The sequence below is a fragment of the Lissotriton helveticus genome, chromosome 1_1 (assembly GCF_964261635.1).
Source record: "Lissotriton helveticus chromosome 1_1, aLisHel1.1, whole genome shotgun sequence".
Classification (NCBI taxonomy): Eukaryota; Metazoa; Chordata; class Amphibia; order Caudata; family Salamandridae; genus Lissotriton; species Lissotriton helveticus.
Genome location: NC_136057.1, coordinates 1233865786 through 1233884499, shown reverse-complemented (window position 1 = coordinate 1233884499; position 18714 = coordinate 1233865786). Strand labels below are relative to the sequence as shown.

General features: G+C 39.4%; 1 protein-coding gene across 2 annotated transcripts in view; it reads left to right on the top strand.

The window, feature by feature from the left end:
- TBC1D22A (TBC1 domain family member 22A) overlaps positions 1 to 18714 on the top strand; it is a 2393943-nt gene that overhangs the window by 725456 nt on the left and 1649773 nt on the right. For both annotated transcript variants that reach the window (XM_078679664.1, XM_078679673.1), the window contains exon 5: positions 17667 to 17737. In XM_078679664.1, coding sequence (XP_078535790.1) covers positions 17667 to 17737 — 71 coding nt within the window. The remainder of the gene's footprint in view (positions 1 to 17666; positions 17738 to 18714) is intronic.

The following is an 18714-nucleotide window of genomic DNA, read 5'->3' as shown; positions in this document are numbered from 1 at the left end:
GTTGCTGCTTGAGAAGGGCTTTCACTCCCTCAACCAGTAACACAATATCTTACAATCATATGTTCATGTGCTTCTCTTCTGTAAGCTCAATTGAAGTGAATTTGATTATTGACAGGAAATTGGACAACTTTCAATCAGAATTCTTCTTAGTCCTTAAAATGAGCAACTTGGGTAATTACTTGAGTTGCTTACTTAGGTTCTCATAACATTCAGAACCCGATTCTGGTGACTTTTTACCCTCTAACATTTCTCTGAGGTTATCACCTCACGCTGATCCACAATTTTAAATTTTTATAACACCTGATTACTCTCAATATAAATTGCCTACTTGTGCTAGTTAAAAGATATCACATAGGGTAGAACATGCTTACATCTGTAATCCTTCAACCACTTTAGCGCTCTGTCTTCATTTGCATTTTGGATTTAATATTATACTGTCCTAATGGTTTAAAAAGCTCTGCATCATCAAGGCTGGCTCTGTACCTTTCAAATAAATTGCCCAGAATCCACTTGGTTCTTTAAGCTGAGGTGTCTTAACCATTTTGTGCAAATTTCTTCTTAAATTTGACCTGGGTCATCTTTTTCCTTCAAGCTGAAGAATAATTTGCATTGTTTTGTATTTCACATCAGACGTCCATTCTACCCATTTATTTAATTATCTTCTTTTTGTCGATTGACTTAAACCCTTCTACACATTGACATATAAAACTAGGTTGTCTTATTTAGCAAACGTTTTTTTTTTTTTAAATGAAAGGGAGTTATTTTGTTAATAATGGATGGAAGCATATAGTCCCTCTATTAACACCTCTAATTTTATTATTTTCACTTTAGATGGAAAATTTCTGTTCAGCTAAAATATGAAAATGTCACCACTACTGTCCTGTCATAGTTTATTGCAGTGGTGTTATGGATATCAAAGTGTCTGCAGACCGAGGCAACAAGCAAGTCAAAAAACTATTCATAAGCAAGAGACAACTTCCCTTAAATCAGTTAATTGCTTTGCAAAGATGTTCTCTCTCAAAGTTTAATGCAAGTCATCAAGTGTCCGAGCTAGTTCTGTTCCTTAATTGTGAGAGAACCACAAAACAAATAACATGTAACTTCCTGTGACCCTTTATTGCGTCTCTGCAGTTATGACTGGATTTTGAGGTTGAAAATTCGGAAGAATTTACTTTAAAAATATAGTCTCCTATTTTCATAGTAGTGACTCTCCATTTAATATTGGTTATCTGAGGGCATAGGAGCTCTTTTATTAGAAGAAGAAAAAGCCCAAGCACATAACAATGGTTTGAAGGCTGTGATGCTGTGATTATTCATTATACGCAATAACAAACTTATGTTTTTTTTAAATACAGAAACCTGAAAACCTTTGTCAATTCCCAAATATGTGATGCAAATGCACACCCACTTTTTATTTTGCAATATACTGCTGAGCCTCAATTTCAATAAAGCAGGATTACTTTCATTACAAAATATGAGAAAAATATATACTCCCATGTTCCACTTGACATTAGTACCTGTGATATGGGAATTGTAGGATTTATGTCGTATGAATTGTGGTATGAAAAGAATCACATAGACCTAGGTCTCTTAAGAAATAGCCAGAGCTCTGATACAAAGAAGTATTGGCAAAGCTGATAGATATTGACAGTGAGACCTATAGGCTCCACCAGTGCTTTTTTGGTTTAGAGAGCTACCATGAATGTGCATGCCATCTTGGAACATTATTAAAGTATTGCAAATTGTTTCAAAGATTGCCACTGTGAATAGGTGCACATCCACCAGGGTCATCTTTGAATGATTGTATAATATTTTTAACAGATCCCGTTCAAAGTTGGGAATTGTGGATGCTCACCCATCCAAGTCAGCCATCTTTGAATGGGTTACTTAAAATAATGCAGACCCATCTCTTGTGTGCTTATAGTGTATGCATGCACAGCTGTGGGAGGCCATCTTGAAATTGAGAAAACATTTTAGACTGATGCCCTCTAATAGCATGGTGGGTGCATCACAGTAAAAAATATATAAAGACAGCACAGAAGAGGTGCCAAGGTCAAGGACGTTAGAGTAACAGAGGAGTGAAGATTAGAGTGAATGAAAAAATGTCTCTAGCCAAGACCTAAAACGAAATAGCACTGGTTAGTAATTAACCTTTCACTGTAATTTAACATGCTGCTTTACATAAAAGTAGCTCATCCTCTAGTATCAATACTAATGTTAATTAGTTGTTAAGAGAGACAGACAACTGCTGCCAAAGATGCAACAATGAAGTGGAGTGTTATCACTCGTAAAATAGGGGTAAAATTGTATTTTAGGCTAAGATTGATATTAACATCTCCGAATTTAACTTGCAACCAGTGTAAACTCCATTATCTGATGCTTATATAAGACAATTTACACATTTATTACATTTTCTTTTATATTCTTCAAAGTCTGAATCCTTTATTTATTACGAGGGAGGGTATACTTATATGCTCTTTTTAAAACGTTTCATACCCATATGTATATGGCATCTAAAGCTGATCCTTTTAGACCAGCTGAACAGATGGAGACCCCCAGATGGGGACTACAGAAAGACATACTGGCTGGCAAAAATCCCTGCCAGCATCTCCTCTGGTCGAGTCAATGAAATATTTTGCAATGATGTTTGTCTATGGGCTGCTCTTCTATGATAAATTGTAACGTGAGGAATTCATGTTAAGAAGCTTGCACTCATTGGCTTTTCCTCCCCAGCTGACTAAACCTATGGCCTCTGGAACCTGCAACAACTAATTGCAATCTGCTTTGCTCTTTCATTCTAGTAAGTTTCAAGCCCTAATTCCACTTGCATTAAAACTCTCAGCCTTGTGTATTTTTTTTATTGAATTGTCTGCTCATAGAGCTGTGGGTTAGCGCTAATAGATGTGTTGCTGGTATTCTGGTAGCCCCCATCCTGTTGAGTGAGTATTAGGCCTGTAAACAGTCAGTTGGGAATGCTAATCCTGCTTCATATAACATTGATTTTTAGAGTGGTATCCTCTGTTCAAATCTCTGCTCCGTGCTTGAAAAATCATTTGCGCTTCAGTATGCACACAAGACACATTGTTTAGTTAAGTGGGTTTTGTCTGTTTATGTTTGTTTGCTTATTCAGTAATCAGTGATACCACGTCTTTTTTGGATTCCTTCGAGTGATTTTAGGGAAGCCTAGTTTGTTTATCTTTTTGCGTCACCTTATTGTAGATAACAAGGATGTGTATTTCGCCTATGTGGTAAATGAAATAGCGTTGTCATGGGAGAGTACGGAAGATGCGTTGTTTCTATGCCCAGCTGATTTTGGACAGCGTAACTTGTGCCACCGCACCGGGCACCATTTGCACTCTGGTGAGAGTAGAGGACAATGCAGCGACAGGTCAGGCGTGACTGGCAAAACATGAGCCTGCAGTGTGTTAGTGTGCAGTGTGTTATTGTGCGCGACCACTGTGGTTATATGAAGATCACAGATGTCTATGTCATGTAGATAGCTCAGCAGTTTACTGCTGTAGTCACAGATCTTTTTGTTACTTGCAGTTCATAAGTTACACTCCTTCTAATGAACTTGAATCAAAGAGCTGCATGCAAATGTTAAGGCATAGTTTTAGAACCTTATTTTTTCTCACTTTTCTTATTCTAAGTTTGCTTAAAAGGATTTCTTTGGATAATAATCAAATCTTATCAGTATAGATAACAATAGCCGCTATGTTATCAGTTTTACCCTGAGTTTGTGTTTCTCAAAATCAAGTACTCTCAACATATAATGCCTATCAGTATGGATTAAGTGAATCCTACACCTTGTATCCCTCATTGTCTTAAGTAGCATTTCATTTACATTTAGTTGCTTGTATGATTTATTGCCTCTGTATATGTTTGTTTGATGTAAAATGCTCTTAATCTTAATCCCAAATGTGAAAGAAATGTGCCATACTGCCAAGATCTACATCAGCGTTTCCAATGCTTCTTTGTATCAGAGCTCTGGCTATTCCTTAAGAGACTTGGGTCTATGTAATACTTTTTTATCCCAAACTTTATATTACAGAAATCCTACAATTCCCATATCCTAGTTACTAATGTCAAGTGCCACATGGGACTATATACTTTTCTGATGTGCTGTAATGAAAGTAATCCTGATTTTTTTAAATTGAGGCTTAGCAGTGAATTGCAAAATATAAAGTGGGTTTGGATTTGCATCACATATTTAAGATTTGTCAACAATTTTCAGGTATTTGTATTTACATAAGACAGAAGTTTGGTATTGTTAATAATAAATAGTCACAGCATCGCATTCTTCAAACCATTGTTACATGCTTGGGCTCTTTCTACTTCTAATAATAGAGCTCCTAAGCTCACAGATAACCCATAATAAATGGAGAGTCACTGAAATGAAAATAGAAGACTATATTTTAAACTACGTTACTGCTGACTTTTCTACATCAAAATCCAGTCATAACTGATGAGGTTCAATACTGGGTAAAAAAGGTATGAGGTCTTTGCAACTGGCTGTTATCAGCCCAACTAAAGAACTCAGGAACACGCAAAAGAACAGGCATCACCTAGACCTAGAAACTTCCTTACCTCAGACAACAGGGACCCCTACCTCCCACCAAATTGCAGTGTTTAGGAACAATGATCCGTATCTGCTTGCTAACAGAAGGGTTCATGGATATACAAAACTTGATAAATAAATACTTTTCTAACGTTAGCTCTGTCTCTATACTCCTCACTTCAGTGTCTAGTTCTATACTTCAGATACAGGAATTTAGGTAATATACTGTCTGTGAGTGTAGCTCACACTCTATATTGTGCTTTACCAGACTAGTGGCTTCCAAAATGCATCCAACCTTCACGTGTTACCAAGGCTCACTTATACATACAGCTTATTAAAATGAGGCTCGCACACACTATGCATGCCCATCAACTTGGTATACACATGGGATGCCAGCTTAACCCTCTGGGCATACACATAATAGCAGAACTTTAAAATAAAAATGGGACAGTAGGTCTCGTTCCCACTGGCATAGCCAAATTGGCTGAGACACACTTAAAAGATCATATTTTGCCTCTTCAACGTTTTGTGCTATTCTATTGATGAGGCAGTAGCCCTCTGCCCAAAATGGGGAAATGTTTAGAGTGCCGTTCGAGGTCACAGGTCCTCCTAGTCAGGGTCAGACATTTTTTTCTCTGCCCATGATTAGATCAGCATTACCCAGGATCCAAGCAAAAGTGACGATAGCAAATAGGCATTTTGGGCAATTGGGTTACTGTTTTTAGTAGAGAGACCCTATACAAGCAGCAGCCACACTTTCTGTCAAGTGAAGTCACAAGCAAACTCCAATTTACCCTATGCTTAACCCTCTGGTAGCTTGGCACAAAGCAGGCAGACTTAACTTAGAGGTGATAGTTAAAGTATTTATGCAGCTCTTCCTCAAACAGCAATAAAGTGAAAACACAACACAAGAAAAATCCCGCAACATTTTAGAAAAAGTTAATAAACTATTTGAGAGCAAAACAACAAAACAAATCAGTAGAACCGGGGAGATGCAAGTTTAAAGTTTTAAATAAAAATAGCACCTAAAAGCACTAAGCGCCAACAGTGGTGATCTGGTCACATTGGACTGGGACAAAGTCACAAGTTTAGGCCGACTGTGATGGAGCGTGGGCCAGTTACAGGGACCTAGTAGGGCCTGATGAACAAAAGTACTTTAATTGTGGCTTGTGGTATGTTGCATATCGAAGCTACATCACACAATGGAAGTTTCAAGGAGCTGTAGGGCTGCACTGCATAGTGCTGTGTTGTCGTTGAGGATGCTGTCGACGACGGGCTTGCATTGAAATATCCTGCATCAAAGATGTGTCGCACATCGGAGCTTCTGAAGAAGCGACAGGCTGCAGAGCGACATCCTGCTTAGGGGATGCATAGTGCTCCTGTGGTTCTGAAGCAGCTGCGATGAGATGGATCACACTGCATCAGTTCTTCCCACAGAACCACTCCACTCCTGGACTGGCAGATTACCTTCAGGCTCATTTCCAAGGGTCGGAGACTGGGGTGTTGTCCTGGATTTAAGATGCAGGTCCAGTCCTTTCACTCACGCAGCAGAGCGGCAGTCCTTCTTGCAATAGAGCAGCACAGCAGTCCTTCTGAGTCTTCCACAGGTCCAGAAGTGTATTTAGGAGTTGGGTATTTATATCTGGTGCCTATTTTGAAGTTGGAGAAGGTTCTGAAGGTTTTTATCCCCAGAGTTATTTGAAATTTACTGTCTCCTTGACATTGCCCCATCTTGCCTGGGGTCACAGTATATCAGTGTCAAAGTCTTTGTGAGTGTGAGCTGGCAGAGCCTTTGTGATGTGCAAGCGTGGTAGGTGACAGCTGCAACCCCCTTGTTAAGTCAGAGTGGCACATCCTGGCAACACCTAACTTCATTTTGTCTTACCACCAGTTAGAGTTTGTGACCCAGGATACAGGCAGCAGACACCATATGATTAGGTTAAGAAAATGATAACTTTATAAAAGTGTCATTTTCAGAACTGTTTAGACACCAAGCTCGATATTCCCACCTGCTCTCAATTGAAAGCTATAACTTATGAAATATAATGAGTTAAGCAAATGTTATCCTATAGAAGAAGCAGGTCCTGCAGTAGTGAAATTAAAGGTTTTTTCACCACCAGAGCATCTAAAACTTAAGGACACACGTCCAACAGTTTCAACACACTGCACCCTGGCCTCAGGCCATTTATAAATAAACAAAACATTTGCCAATACTGCTCAATTTATTCACACTAAAAGAAATCAAGCTGAGCTCTATGTTCTCACCTGAATAGACCACTCATATAGTCTAGAAATGTATCTCAATATCTTTTTATTTTTCAAATTTTGTTTTTGTTTTTATTAAAGTTATTCTTTTTTTTATATATATACACAACGTCCACAATTGGTATACACCTACAAGTTGTTAATGACTCTACCTATTTACACTAATAAAGACTTAAATGTAAGAATTAGAAGATGAAAGTGAAATAGTGAATATATATACAAGGGGGGTCAGGGGAATGTGCACACAATGCTGTTCCACGCTGTTAATTCAACATACATTCAATAAGTCCCTTTCTCAAAATTACAGCCATATCTCAAAATCAGTCATACCAGTGAGTGCTTGGGAGGGAAGAGGGTGATGTGAAGAAAAAAGAATTTAAAAGTAAAATCCCTGAATCTAAATTGTTTCTTAAGTCCAGGGTTTCTAAGCGCAAGCAGTTATTTATTCATATGGTCACCAGACAGGTGATTTAGGCCATCTCCTACTTAATTTTTTATCAGTTTATTTACAACAACGATTGGCCTAATAGGTTTTAGGCAGCAACTTTTTAAGAGACAAAAAAAGGGGGTTACACCACACAACTACAAGGGGGTGAGACAAAAAAGGTCGACGCGTTTCGAATCCCTTGAATTCGTGGGATTCTCTTCAGGACCAAGACAGATAAAATCTGCAGGAATAGTCGGGTTTCTTTTAAGATGAAAAGATGTAATGGATATGCAGTTGATCCTATCAGTCGATGTGATAGTCTGGTTTATTGCACCCGAGGCCATTTATGGCATAACTCATTGGTGATTCACATATACTAAAAAAAAGAGGTATGGACCTGGAAAGAGGTTTGGCTTGTCAGGTTGAAATTACAGTTTAAAACTTCACACAAAGGATGCACTGGTAGGACTGAGACATGCCTAAAAGTGGGTGGATCAAAGCTGCAGGCCCCCCAGTAGTGTTTAATTTATTTAATTGACAGGCCCTGGGTATATATATTACCACTTTATTAGAGACTTACTTGTTAATGAAATGTGCCAATTGGGTGCAAGCCCATTTGACCCTATTGAAAGGAGAGAGTACAAACACGTTAGCACTTTTTAGCAGTGGTAAAGTGCACAGAGTCCTAAAAGCCAATAAAAACGGGTTCAGAAAACAGGAGGGTGAAGGGAAAAATATTGGGGATGACCTTACAGACTGGCCAAGTCCAAAAGACTTTCAGTTGAACTCTCAGGGGAGGGGAACACAGCTATGTGCTATAGAAGAGACATTCTAGTTCCAGTACGTGTGAACAGTCTTATGGGTGAGTAAAGTTTTTACACAAAAACCCTTAGGTAGATCCTGAATATTGGTCTACCTGTAGTTTGCAGGAGTTTTCTGCTTTTCCTATATTCGTGTAATGATGTTAACTCCACGAAATAGTCCAAAATGTAATTTTCAGTCCCAGTTCAGCCTGTGATTTAAAAGAATGGGTTCCAACTCCATGCCAAATTCTTCTTTTAGGTGGAAGATCTTTGCCACCGTTTTGTAATTGAAGCTAAATGAAATCATCAAATCAAAATAATCAACATCAAAATTAATCAGTTCTTCAGTTCAATAAGGAGAGTTTTGGATTGGTTTCGAAGACCATTATTCTCATAAAGAGATGAGTAAACTTCTTTGATCTTTATATTCAGTTAGTGAGCCAGATAAAATCAGTTTACAGAAATGTATCAAGAGAAATATTGTTAGTCATCAATAATGCAAAAATGACAAGCATGTTCCATAAAGGACTTAATTACTATCCTGAATACAGGTCCCCAATTAACCCCTTGGCTGCTGGGGCTATTCCCCTGCTGTGCTGGGGGGCGCACAGCCCCCCCCCCATGCTCATGACGAGCTCAACTCGTCATGAACCACGGTGCTCCGGTGCTCATGACGAGCTGAGCTCGTCACGGCCACGCCGTTTAATGGAACGCTCATCACAGCAGGAGAATTAGCCCAGCGTGTGAGCGTTTCACGGGCCATGACGAGCTCAGCTCGTCATGAGCACCGGAGCACCGTGGCTCATGACGAGCTGAGCTCGTCATGGGCATGGGAGGAGTTAAAAGCTAATAGAACCCATAAAGAGTTCGAGAAAAGTGTGAGATCAAAGGAAGATGAAGATCAAAATCAAATTAAGTAATAGAACTCTCCATAAAGAGTAGCTCATGAAACTCAGGTGAGTCAATAGCCCAAAAACATCATCATGTAGATGCAGGAGCAATCTGTACAAATAGTTTCAACTGGGAAATGTGGGGCAACAAATGCATCAGTAGTTACAACTATCATCGACAAGAAGGGTAGCTGAAAGTCTCCAAGAGAATCTAAGTGTAATTCCTCAGAAAGAAGCCTCTGCCTATGCCTCATTTATAGCTAGAAACACATACTAATATAAAACAAGAACACATGTAAACAACATTGTTGCAGGTTGGATCAATCGGGTCCAATGGGAAGACGTCTTTTGTTCTCCCTTACCCACGGAAAACACATGAAGCGGACAGTCTACTATCAAATATGTGACAAACATCACTACACATTTGCGTTTCTGGAAGCGCTAACCTTGCTTCCCAGGGGAGCCTAATGAAGAGCCTATTCTAACCATTTATTCACTGTGTGGCAATGAACTATACTAAAGACAAAAACATTTACTTACATATTTCCTGTTAGGTAATGCTTTCCTATTTCATGTAAGTGTGAGTTCTTGTTAAAATATAGATAGAAAGAAAGTTTTAGCTTAGGGAAGATAATACATTTATAAACCCAGAATATTTTACAGTTATGAGGTGGATGCTTAGCGAGTCACATTAAGGTCAAGCTGTCAAATACACTTGTGCATTGTTTAGCAATTTCTAAAGCTATTATTTATTAAAGAGAAATATAACAGCTGCCTAGCAGTGAACATGTCTGCCAAATGCATTTTGCACATTTTGAGTACGTGTCGTTTTACAGTGTAGTTTCACATTAATATCTAAGGCAAATTATCAGCTTTGTTAATTACTTTTAATTTACATTTTCATCTTTATCAGTGTAATTGTGCAGCTGGTTATTCTAGGTTACCTATGATCATATTTTTAGGTCGAGCACACTTGCTGCTTTATTTGCAACTTGTTAAAAAATATACCTATATTATGTCATTTTCAAAAAATATAGGCTGCCTGGCCTTTACTCTGGAAGCACATTTACTCACAGCCATTGTCCGTCACGCCAGCTGTACGCAATTTCACTGGGAACAAGTGACAAACATGGATAATCTTAAATTGTGCCAGTTTAAAATGGGCCACATGTATCCTGTTCCGGTGATTTGGCATTTTCGGAAATTATTGCCCTTTGGTGACCTGAGATCTTTAGGTGTATATATCCTTTCTTTTGCATATTATCAGACATTTCCCAGTATGCGATTAGCCTTTACAGCAGATATACTGACTTTATACCACAGCAACAAAGCTTTCAATACATATCTTATCAACATCAACACGTCATACTACAGGAGGCTAGCGCCAGGGCAGACTGCAAACCAAAAACAGCCCTGGCAACATTTTCAGACCTGGCCGAAATTTAAATTTTACCATTGTAATTTGTGCAATTTAGGAAATTTCACCTTATGAGAAATCATGCAGTTACACCACTTCAACTATTTTCTTGCCATTCCTGTTAAAAAGTTACTGGGAACGTGCCATTCACTGACTGTAATACATTACTGCAAGAGCATAGGAACAACGGAGCACAAGCTGCAGTTCACAATGCTTTTATTTAAATGTGTCATTGGGCCACAAATTGTTTCAAGAACACATTTTGTCCTAAAATCGTGAATTTGTATTTTTGTAATTATATGTAATTTTAACAAAATTTCATAATTGCATGAAACCAAATGACTCACAACCCTTGGCTCATTCAGACCACCGTCTGCTTCTTCCTGTCTTTTTTTCCATTATCTCGCTCTGTTTCTCTCTCGTCACACGTTTGCCCCTGCTGTGCCTGCTGCCATAAACCTGCCTTTCAAAAACCAGTCTCCAAATCCTTCAGCCCATGGGGTAATAGTAATACTCAATGGGATACATGGCCAAATGGGCCCAGACTAACACACCCCAAGTTATGGTTTTACAGTGCTCAAGCTACATGTAGGGCCCTATTATGAGTTGGATAATATGACCGCTAGTCTGCCTCGGTGGCGGGACGCAGGATTGAGTAATCCGCCCAGCAGCCAGCCTGCCCCCCCTATTAGGCGTCTCGCCATGCTGGTAGGTGCACGGCGGCAGAGACATGATAGCCGTACATTTTGCTGCTGTAAACGAGCCCGATGCCAATGCTGCCTACACTGCAGTGCTCCCAGAATGCAGCTGCTGCCAAACATTGAGGTATTGTGTCACTGCTGAAGATCTCTCCTTAAGTGACTATTATGCAAGAAGGTGTTGATTCACCTTCTGTATATGCACGAACCAGAACATGATTCCAGACAGTCAGGCGTAATTTATTTTTGCATTACTATGCAGTTTGATATAGCACAAAGCCGATCGAAAGGTATTGGAACGCTTTACATTATACAAGGGCACAACCACCCTCGTCTCAATTATTAGGCCAATTTACTGCCTTTCATCTGACTCGCATATGGCGGTGTCCTCGCCAAGAAAAGGTCGGCAGAAAGGCAGGTCAGGATTACCCAAGCCAGAAGCTTCGGTGGACCCCCTCCATTTGCCGCCTTTGCCTCTCCTGCCGTGGGAGTGGAAGTATCGGTGAAGGCGGGCTTCTTGTGCCCGTGTTCTTGCACACTTCATAATCAGGCAGTCAGACCGCCAAGGAGGTGGCCGGAGGACTGTGGGAAACGTGACAGCAGGACACATTCCTCCGTCATAGTAATCAGGTGAATAGTTTTTAAACATGCACATGTTCACTAATCAGTGCTATCTTCCAACCATTAGATTTATTAATCAGCAGAATTGAGTGAATTTCCTTTTCTGTGCTCTCTCTTTGGGACATGCCTAGAACTTTTAGTGCACTAAGAGGCTCAAGATCCATCTTATACAAAAGGTTTTATCGTACAATTCTGCCTTAAGAATTGTGATAATTGATTGAACGTCAATCTAATTCTTCATATTTGAAGGTCAGAAGGTTTAGGGAAGTATTCACACTAATTGTAATTCGTTAATGGGGAAAATCTTTGGAAAGGAATAATTTGATTCTCAACAAACGTTTACACTTCCCAAAATGAAGGCAAACATATATTTACCCATTCATACCTTTTTTATAAAACGTATGCAGTACAGGTGCAGTTCCTAAATGAACCTAAAGTTGACCTCACATTTAGCTTTCAGGAATTATTTTCCTATTGGTTTACTAGGAGTTTTACATTGCTTCATGTTGAATAAGATAGTTTGTGGTTGCCAAACACCACCCTGTAGTTAAGACATTGAGAGGCTTATTTACAAAGGTAAAAACTGACATAAACATAAGTTTAGAAACAAGTTTACCTTACTTATGCTAGCCGGAATCACAAATGGATTCCTGGCAGCAGTGAGAACTTTTATGTTTGCAGAGATCTCCACACCCTTAAGTCCAACTCAAATAGTTGGCTTTACAGTTTTACTGGCTGTTTGGAATCTTGGTTAACCTTGAATGTTTTGGAACACCCACCAACAACTATTTTGGGAACATTCTCAAACTTTCACATCTACCCTTCTTGCCTTGAAATCGGTGTATTTTTACTCTAGCTAAGGGCTGCATTACATTCTTTCCATGCTGGAAGAAAACATGGATCACTGTCAAGTTTTTCGAGGGTGCAAATGAAATGATTTCTCCATGGCAAAATCATTTTACTTGTGGAGGAAAAAATTCCCTTTTGGACAGGGGACTCTTTTCCCCGTGTCTGGAGTTGTGTGCTACGGAAATCGCCATAGAGAGTAAATGTGATCCTGTTTTAGAAAGTCTGTGATTTTTCAGGGAATCTGCCTGGAATTCTGTGCTAGGCTCATCTTTCCGTGCAGATTCCATGTGTAATGTGTGCATTCCTCGAAAGAATTCCATCAACACTCCAATGTAGATCTAAATCTCCGAGTGTTGATGTACTGCTTAGTGAATCTGCACGTAGTGTAGCACATGCATGTTTTGGATATAACCTCTTTAGCCATGTCTTTAAATATTTGGTCTCCAGGTGATGAGTCTTATTCCAAAGATTTGTAGTACTGAAGATGCAGTATATATTTCATTAACTGCTTTTTGTACAAGAGCAAGAGGCACAGCTTTAAATGATGCCAGGTTTTGAAGATATTTGTAACAAAGGGTTAACAGTAGCCAGGCCTATGTTTTCCAGATCTTGTTTCAATTTCACCTACAGAGTTTTCAGGATTTTTGGACCTTTCACTAAGCCATATTGTTCTACTTAAGCTCTTGGAATTAATGAGACAAGGGTAAGATCCTTCCTCACATTTCCCCAATTAGTTAACAAGAGCCACAAAAACTCAAAAGCAAGACTTGTTCAAAATGTATGGAATTTCAGATAAATTTTAAAACAAATTAAAATCATGTCATATAGAAGGTAAGATAGCCAGCCAAGTGAAATTGAAGAGTACGTATTTGTTAAAGAAAAAATGAACTTATAAAGCACTAATTAATTGCACCAGGCATTAAACTAAATTAGATTGTTGAAATTGAAAATAGTTGACTAAAAGCATATGCTTAATCACGTAAAATGCATTAGTTTTGGTGTGATTGCCAAAATACTGCTTGAAGTAGTATGTGGCATGGACTCCCACTCCACTGCTTCCAAGTTACAGGTACCAGCTAACTGAATGCCAGATACGCCCATGGAAACCACTCATACAGCAATGCTGTTGTGTAAAGATTGTCATTCTTGCCTACATAGAGGGATACACCTGTGGCTTGGGTCCTGCATTAGAACTGTAAAGAAGAGGAGACCCACTTTGCCAAAGCCAAGCATTGTACATAATGATGGAAGCAGTTACACCCAGTCACTGGACATCCCATTGACCTTGAGAAGCAGCCAAGTACTGAGCTGCCAATGTCTTAAACAATCACACTCAGCTGACACAAGTATCTCACCCTGTAGGTTTCGCGGGTAACACCTGCCAGATACTTCTACAGGGCTTCTTGAACTCGCAGCTATGTATTACAGAATGGTAACGGGCACCTCTGAGACTTCGGACCCCAGCACATCTGGTTTATACAATGCCCACTTCTCCTTTAGGGAAAGTTCCTAATTTTGTCCTTTAAGTTATTCGTGGCATTAGTTAATCTTTCCTTCACATATATTAGTTCTTTACCAGTCCTTGAAACCTCTGTGTTCAAGTGCCACCCAGTGTGGCCACAGGAAGGAGGTACCACTTAATTGGTTGAGTACTTTATGTTCAATTTGCCCAGTTTTAGAATTTGTTACTACACAAATCTAAAACTTATTCAGCACTACTTCTCCTTTAGCATATCTTCTCTGAAGACCTAAGTTTTCCCAACAGTTATACAGTTTTGCTTATTAAACTATATAGCGCAAAAAGGATAATGTGTGGAAATTTGGTTTCAGTGAATATTTGTCATTTGCACATCACCAAGTAAAGTGTATTTTTTTGTTGTAATCCTATTAAATGTTTTTTTCCCATCACACTTCAGAATTAGGAAAAAAGTGTTTCACTTTGTCTTCACCAACTGTTTATTAATTTTGAAATACCTGTGCAGTTCATTTATAGGTATTTCCATTTTGTCACGGATTAGAGGAAAATGACATTCTACAGACTTTCCTTTCCTTTGTTATGTTATTTTATTTTATGTTATGTCGATTTTTAAGATGCAGCTCATCACGACTGAGGGTATCCAGCTGCTGGAGTAGGAATGTAGGCCGGGCGAAGCTCCTAGTTGAACAGCCAGTTCTTTAGTTTCTTGCGGAAGTTGAGTAGCGAGGGAGCTGTCCTCATGCGCTGCGTTCATTTCATGTCTTGGCAGTGACAAAGGAGAAGGAGCGCCCTCCTGACTTGCTTCTATGGATGCACAGGACCTGTGCAAGGTTGAGCGTAGCCGTCTGGATAGATGGTAGAGTTGAAGCTGGTCATTGAGGTAAGCTGGTCTTGCGTTGTGGAGGGTTTTGTAGGTGTGGATGAGCAGTTTGAATAGGGAATGTTACTGGATGGATAGCCAGTGTAGGTTTAGTTCACTAAAGTAGAAAGTGAATTGAGCGCTCCTGGGGATGTCTAGGATGAGGCTGGTGGCGATGTTCAGGTTGGTCTGAAGTCTATGTGTGAGCTGGTTGGAGATGCCGACATAGAGCATGTTGACGTAGTGAAGTCTGTTGGTTATGAGGGCCTGGGTGACCGTTCATCTCGTTTGCATAGGGAGCCATTTGAAAATTTTGCAAAGCATTCTGAGAATGAGATAGCAGGATGCGGTCACAATGGTAACCTGTTTATTTATAGTGAGTTTGTCACCTATGGTGATACTGAGGTTTCTGGCATGGGCTGAGTGGTAGGGCCTGGGTCCTAGTTCGGATGGAGGAGGAATTCCGTGGGGAGCTTTTGTTTGCAAAGAACAGGATCTCCGTTTTGTCTGTGCTGAGTTTTAGGCAGTTCTTCTTCATCCAGTTGGCCACATTGAGCATTCAGGTTGTGAGGTTAGTCCTGGAGGTGGTGTTCCTGTCAGTGAGGGAGAGATGAGCTGTGTGTCATCAGCATAGGAGACAATGTTGATGCTGTGGGCTCTTACGATGCTGGCAAGTGGTGCCATAAACACAATGAAAAGGGCTGTGCGGAGTGAGGATCTATGGGGGACTCTGCAGAAGAGCTTCTTGTGTTCGGAGGTGCGTGGGAGGGGTAGTCTGAATCGAGTCTGGTTCGGGTGTGAAGTTAGTGTCGATCATGAGTATTTTCATACCGTTCATACGAGTATGGTTTGTCATATAGTTCACTTTAAAAACCAAATTACTTTGCAGTAAGAGATAATTCACTTTACAAAATCTTCACATTTTCAGCTAGAGAAAGGACACTAGTTTTCATGTTAGAAGAATACGCTGGAATTTGCCAGAACACTAGACGGACATTTGATCTCTGTCTTTAAATGCACAGTAAATATAACAAGATACATTTTTTTTAAAGCATTCCTTAATACTCCTTCACCTACGGAGCTCCAGGATGGGCATTTTGAGGGTGCTACAACACCCCCAGCACCCCTACTTCCAGCGCCTTTGGATTATTTTCTTTTTAAATCCGAATATATGTGGGTTCAACTTCTTACTGTTCAATTGAGTTGAAAAGAAGGGTGGACAAAATATTAATAACTGGTGGAAGTTTGGCTCATCCTTGATTAGTGGTTTCACATAGTTTGCAGAGTTTCATATTTGTTCTCCATGTATACCTAAGCGCAATATTCTTCTCAAGAGTTCTGGTTGGTCCCTTGTTTAATACTTTTATAGCAGTTTTTTCATAACAGTAGATGTGCAAGTAATTCTGCAAAATAAGGTGATGCCATTCAAAGTTTTCACATATACACGTGACATATGATTATGAGCTCCACATAAATTGTATTGCATCAGCATATAGTCTTGTAAATAAAGTATTATTATCCACGCATTCATGTCAGTAATTGCCATTCACAGAAATGCTTACAGCGGAATCAACATCTCTCAGCAGTCAAAGCAGGTTTCCCAAGGAGATCATCAGGGTCCCTTAACATAGACCTCGCTATGGGTCTAAGATGTCCCAGCTTGTAGAGACTGGCAGCCCATTGGTTAGGAATGTTCTGAAAGTCGTCCTAATGTATTTGGACATATTTTTACTGGGTAGTTTAGAAGAGTAAGTGTAATGCGTAAGTCATCTATTTTTGGAATTGCCTGGGTTGGACGATGCAATTACATTTTTATTTTTAGCAAGTAAAAAGAACATGGCTATAATTCTTTGAGCACAATTTCTCATATATATTGTATAATTCTGCATATTTTTTTATACCAGCTGGGCAGTAAGAGAGGAGTTTTTGCTGTGGTGGCCTTTATTTTACTCACAGTATTAAAAATGGCTTTCCGGTAATCAGCTATATTAGAGCAGCTTCATGCCAAATGCATAGAATCCGCTTTTGGATAAGAGGAGTAGTGGTATGCAGGATTAATATTTGGATCAATTGTATTGACTCCTACTGTGTGGAAATAAAAGCACTTCAGCAATCATTTTATAACTGTAATTTCTAGAAAACTTTGTAGGTATGCCTACTTATCAATTTTTTTGAGGGCACAAAAAATTCTCCCACAAGTACAGTCTTGTAAAGTATTGGTTTGAATGTCAGTTAATGTCCGACGAAATTTCAGAAACAGTTAAATGGTCAGCCACATATGAAATCGTCATATGAATTCCCATGACTTGTTTTTTGTTCTTTCTACAGAACTGCAGACGACATAAAAAGTATCGCATAGTCGAGGTTCATCCAACAAACGTAATAGTCACATTTTATATTATCCTAACAAATTATTATTGTAGTACACATCACTATAATGCTGCCCTCTGAATCCTTTCTAGCTGCGTTTGACACAGATCGCTATTCTCGGGTGATTTTCGATTGCCCATATTTGGCGATTATTGTTGAATTTTGCCAGTGTTCGAGGTAAACTAAAACAAACATATTTTCTAGTAGTGCTGGAAAGCAACTAGGCGTAAATATTTGGGCATAACACCTAGGCATTACTAATGGAAATGTGTTTAATCATCTACCACATTGAAGCATTTGTTTTTGTAAAAGACTGGGTTTGGCTACACAGTTCCACAATATTCAGAGTAAATGTATGCTCTTTATTACAAAAAACAAACAGACAATACTGAGTATCATTTTTGTGTAATAATGTTTTCATATCGCCAACAGATGAATTACGGAGGTTGAGCTGGTCTGGAATTCCCAAGCAAGTTCGTCCAATAACGTGGAAGATTTTGTCGGTAAGTTAACTGGGTGAGGTACAATAAGGGCATCTTCTCTATTACTGGTGGTCGCTGTGCTCACATTATACTTCTCGTCTGCTGTGGGAGAACGGCTTAGGAACCAGCAGGGCATGCCACATGCCACTCCCGTCTTGGTTCAACGTCAAGCTTGATTTGACAGTGTTGACAGGAGCAAAATAATCCATAATTCATGGCATCCTTTTCCTTTTTGTACAAAGTTTAGTTTTGAAAGCACAGTACTGTGTTTATTTGCCTCATATGGTATATTTCTGGACAAGGCTTTCCATAAATGCCTCGGAAATTTATTTATTTATTTATTTATTTATTTTTAGAGTTTTCTATAGCGCGAACTTGAACCGATTAGGTTATCAGAGCGCTTTACATAGCACCAGTTTCGTTACATGTTAACACAGCGAGTGCTTGTCTAACGAGCTTGAAGATGGGAAAGGATATAGGAAGAGCAGACATGTTCAATCGAGATTCAGATCACAATTTGAACTTTCATCATAGAACACTTATTGTTTCTCGCCTGTTTTGTTATTATTCATGATTTTTTGGGGGGATTTCCAAGTTCCACTCAGTGTTGCAGACACATATGTGTGCGACAGAAGACATGAAATAGTGTTTACACTGGTACTGGGGAAGATCTTTCATCTTTGCACTAGGATTATAATCATCTGCTGATTTGTACAGATTTGTGAAGGGGGGAAATGTGCAGCGGCCTACCATCGTCCCCATGGAGAATGACTGGTGCGAATCTGAATTGTAGCATCATCAGCCCCATACTGAATATGCAGTGTACTTCGTACCTGTTTGTCTGTTCCATAGTCCCTCTGTGTCTGTTGCAAAGAGTGAAGGGAATGCTTTAGATTGTTTGAGGTGCAAGGTCCAGATTTCTTAAGTCCCTTTTGCATATTATTTGGTACATATTTAGCTCTAGATTTTCTCTCCAAAAACAAATCTGAAAAAGTTAT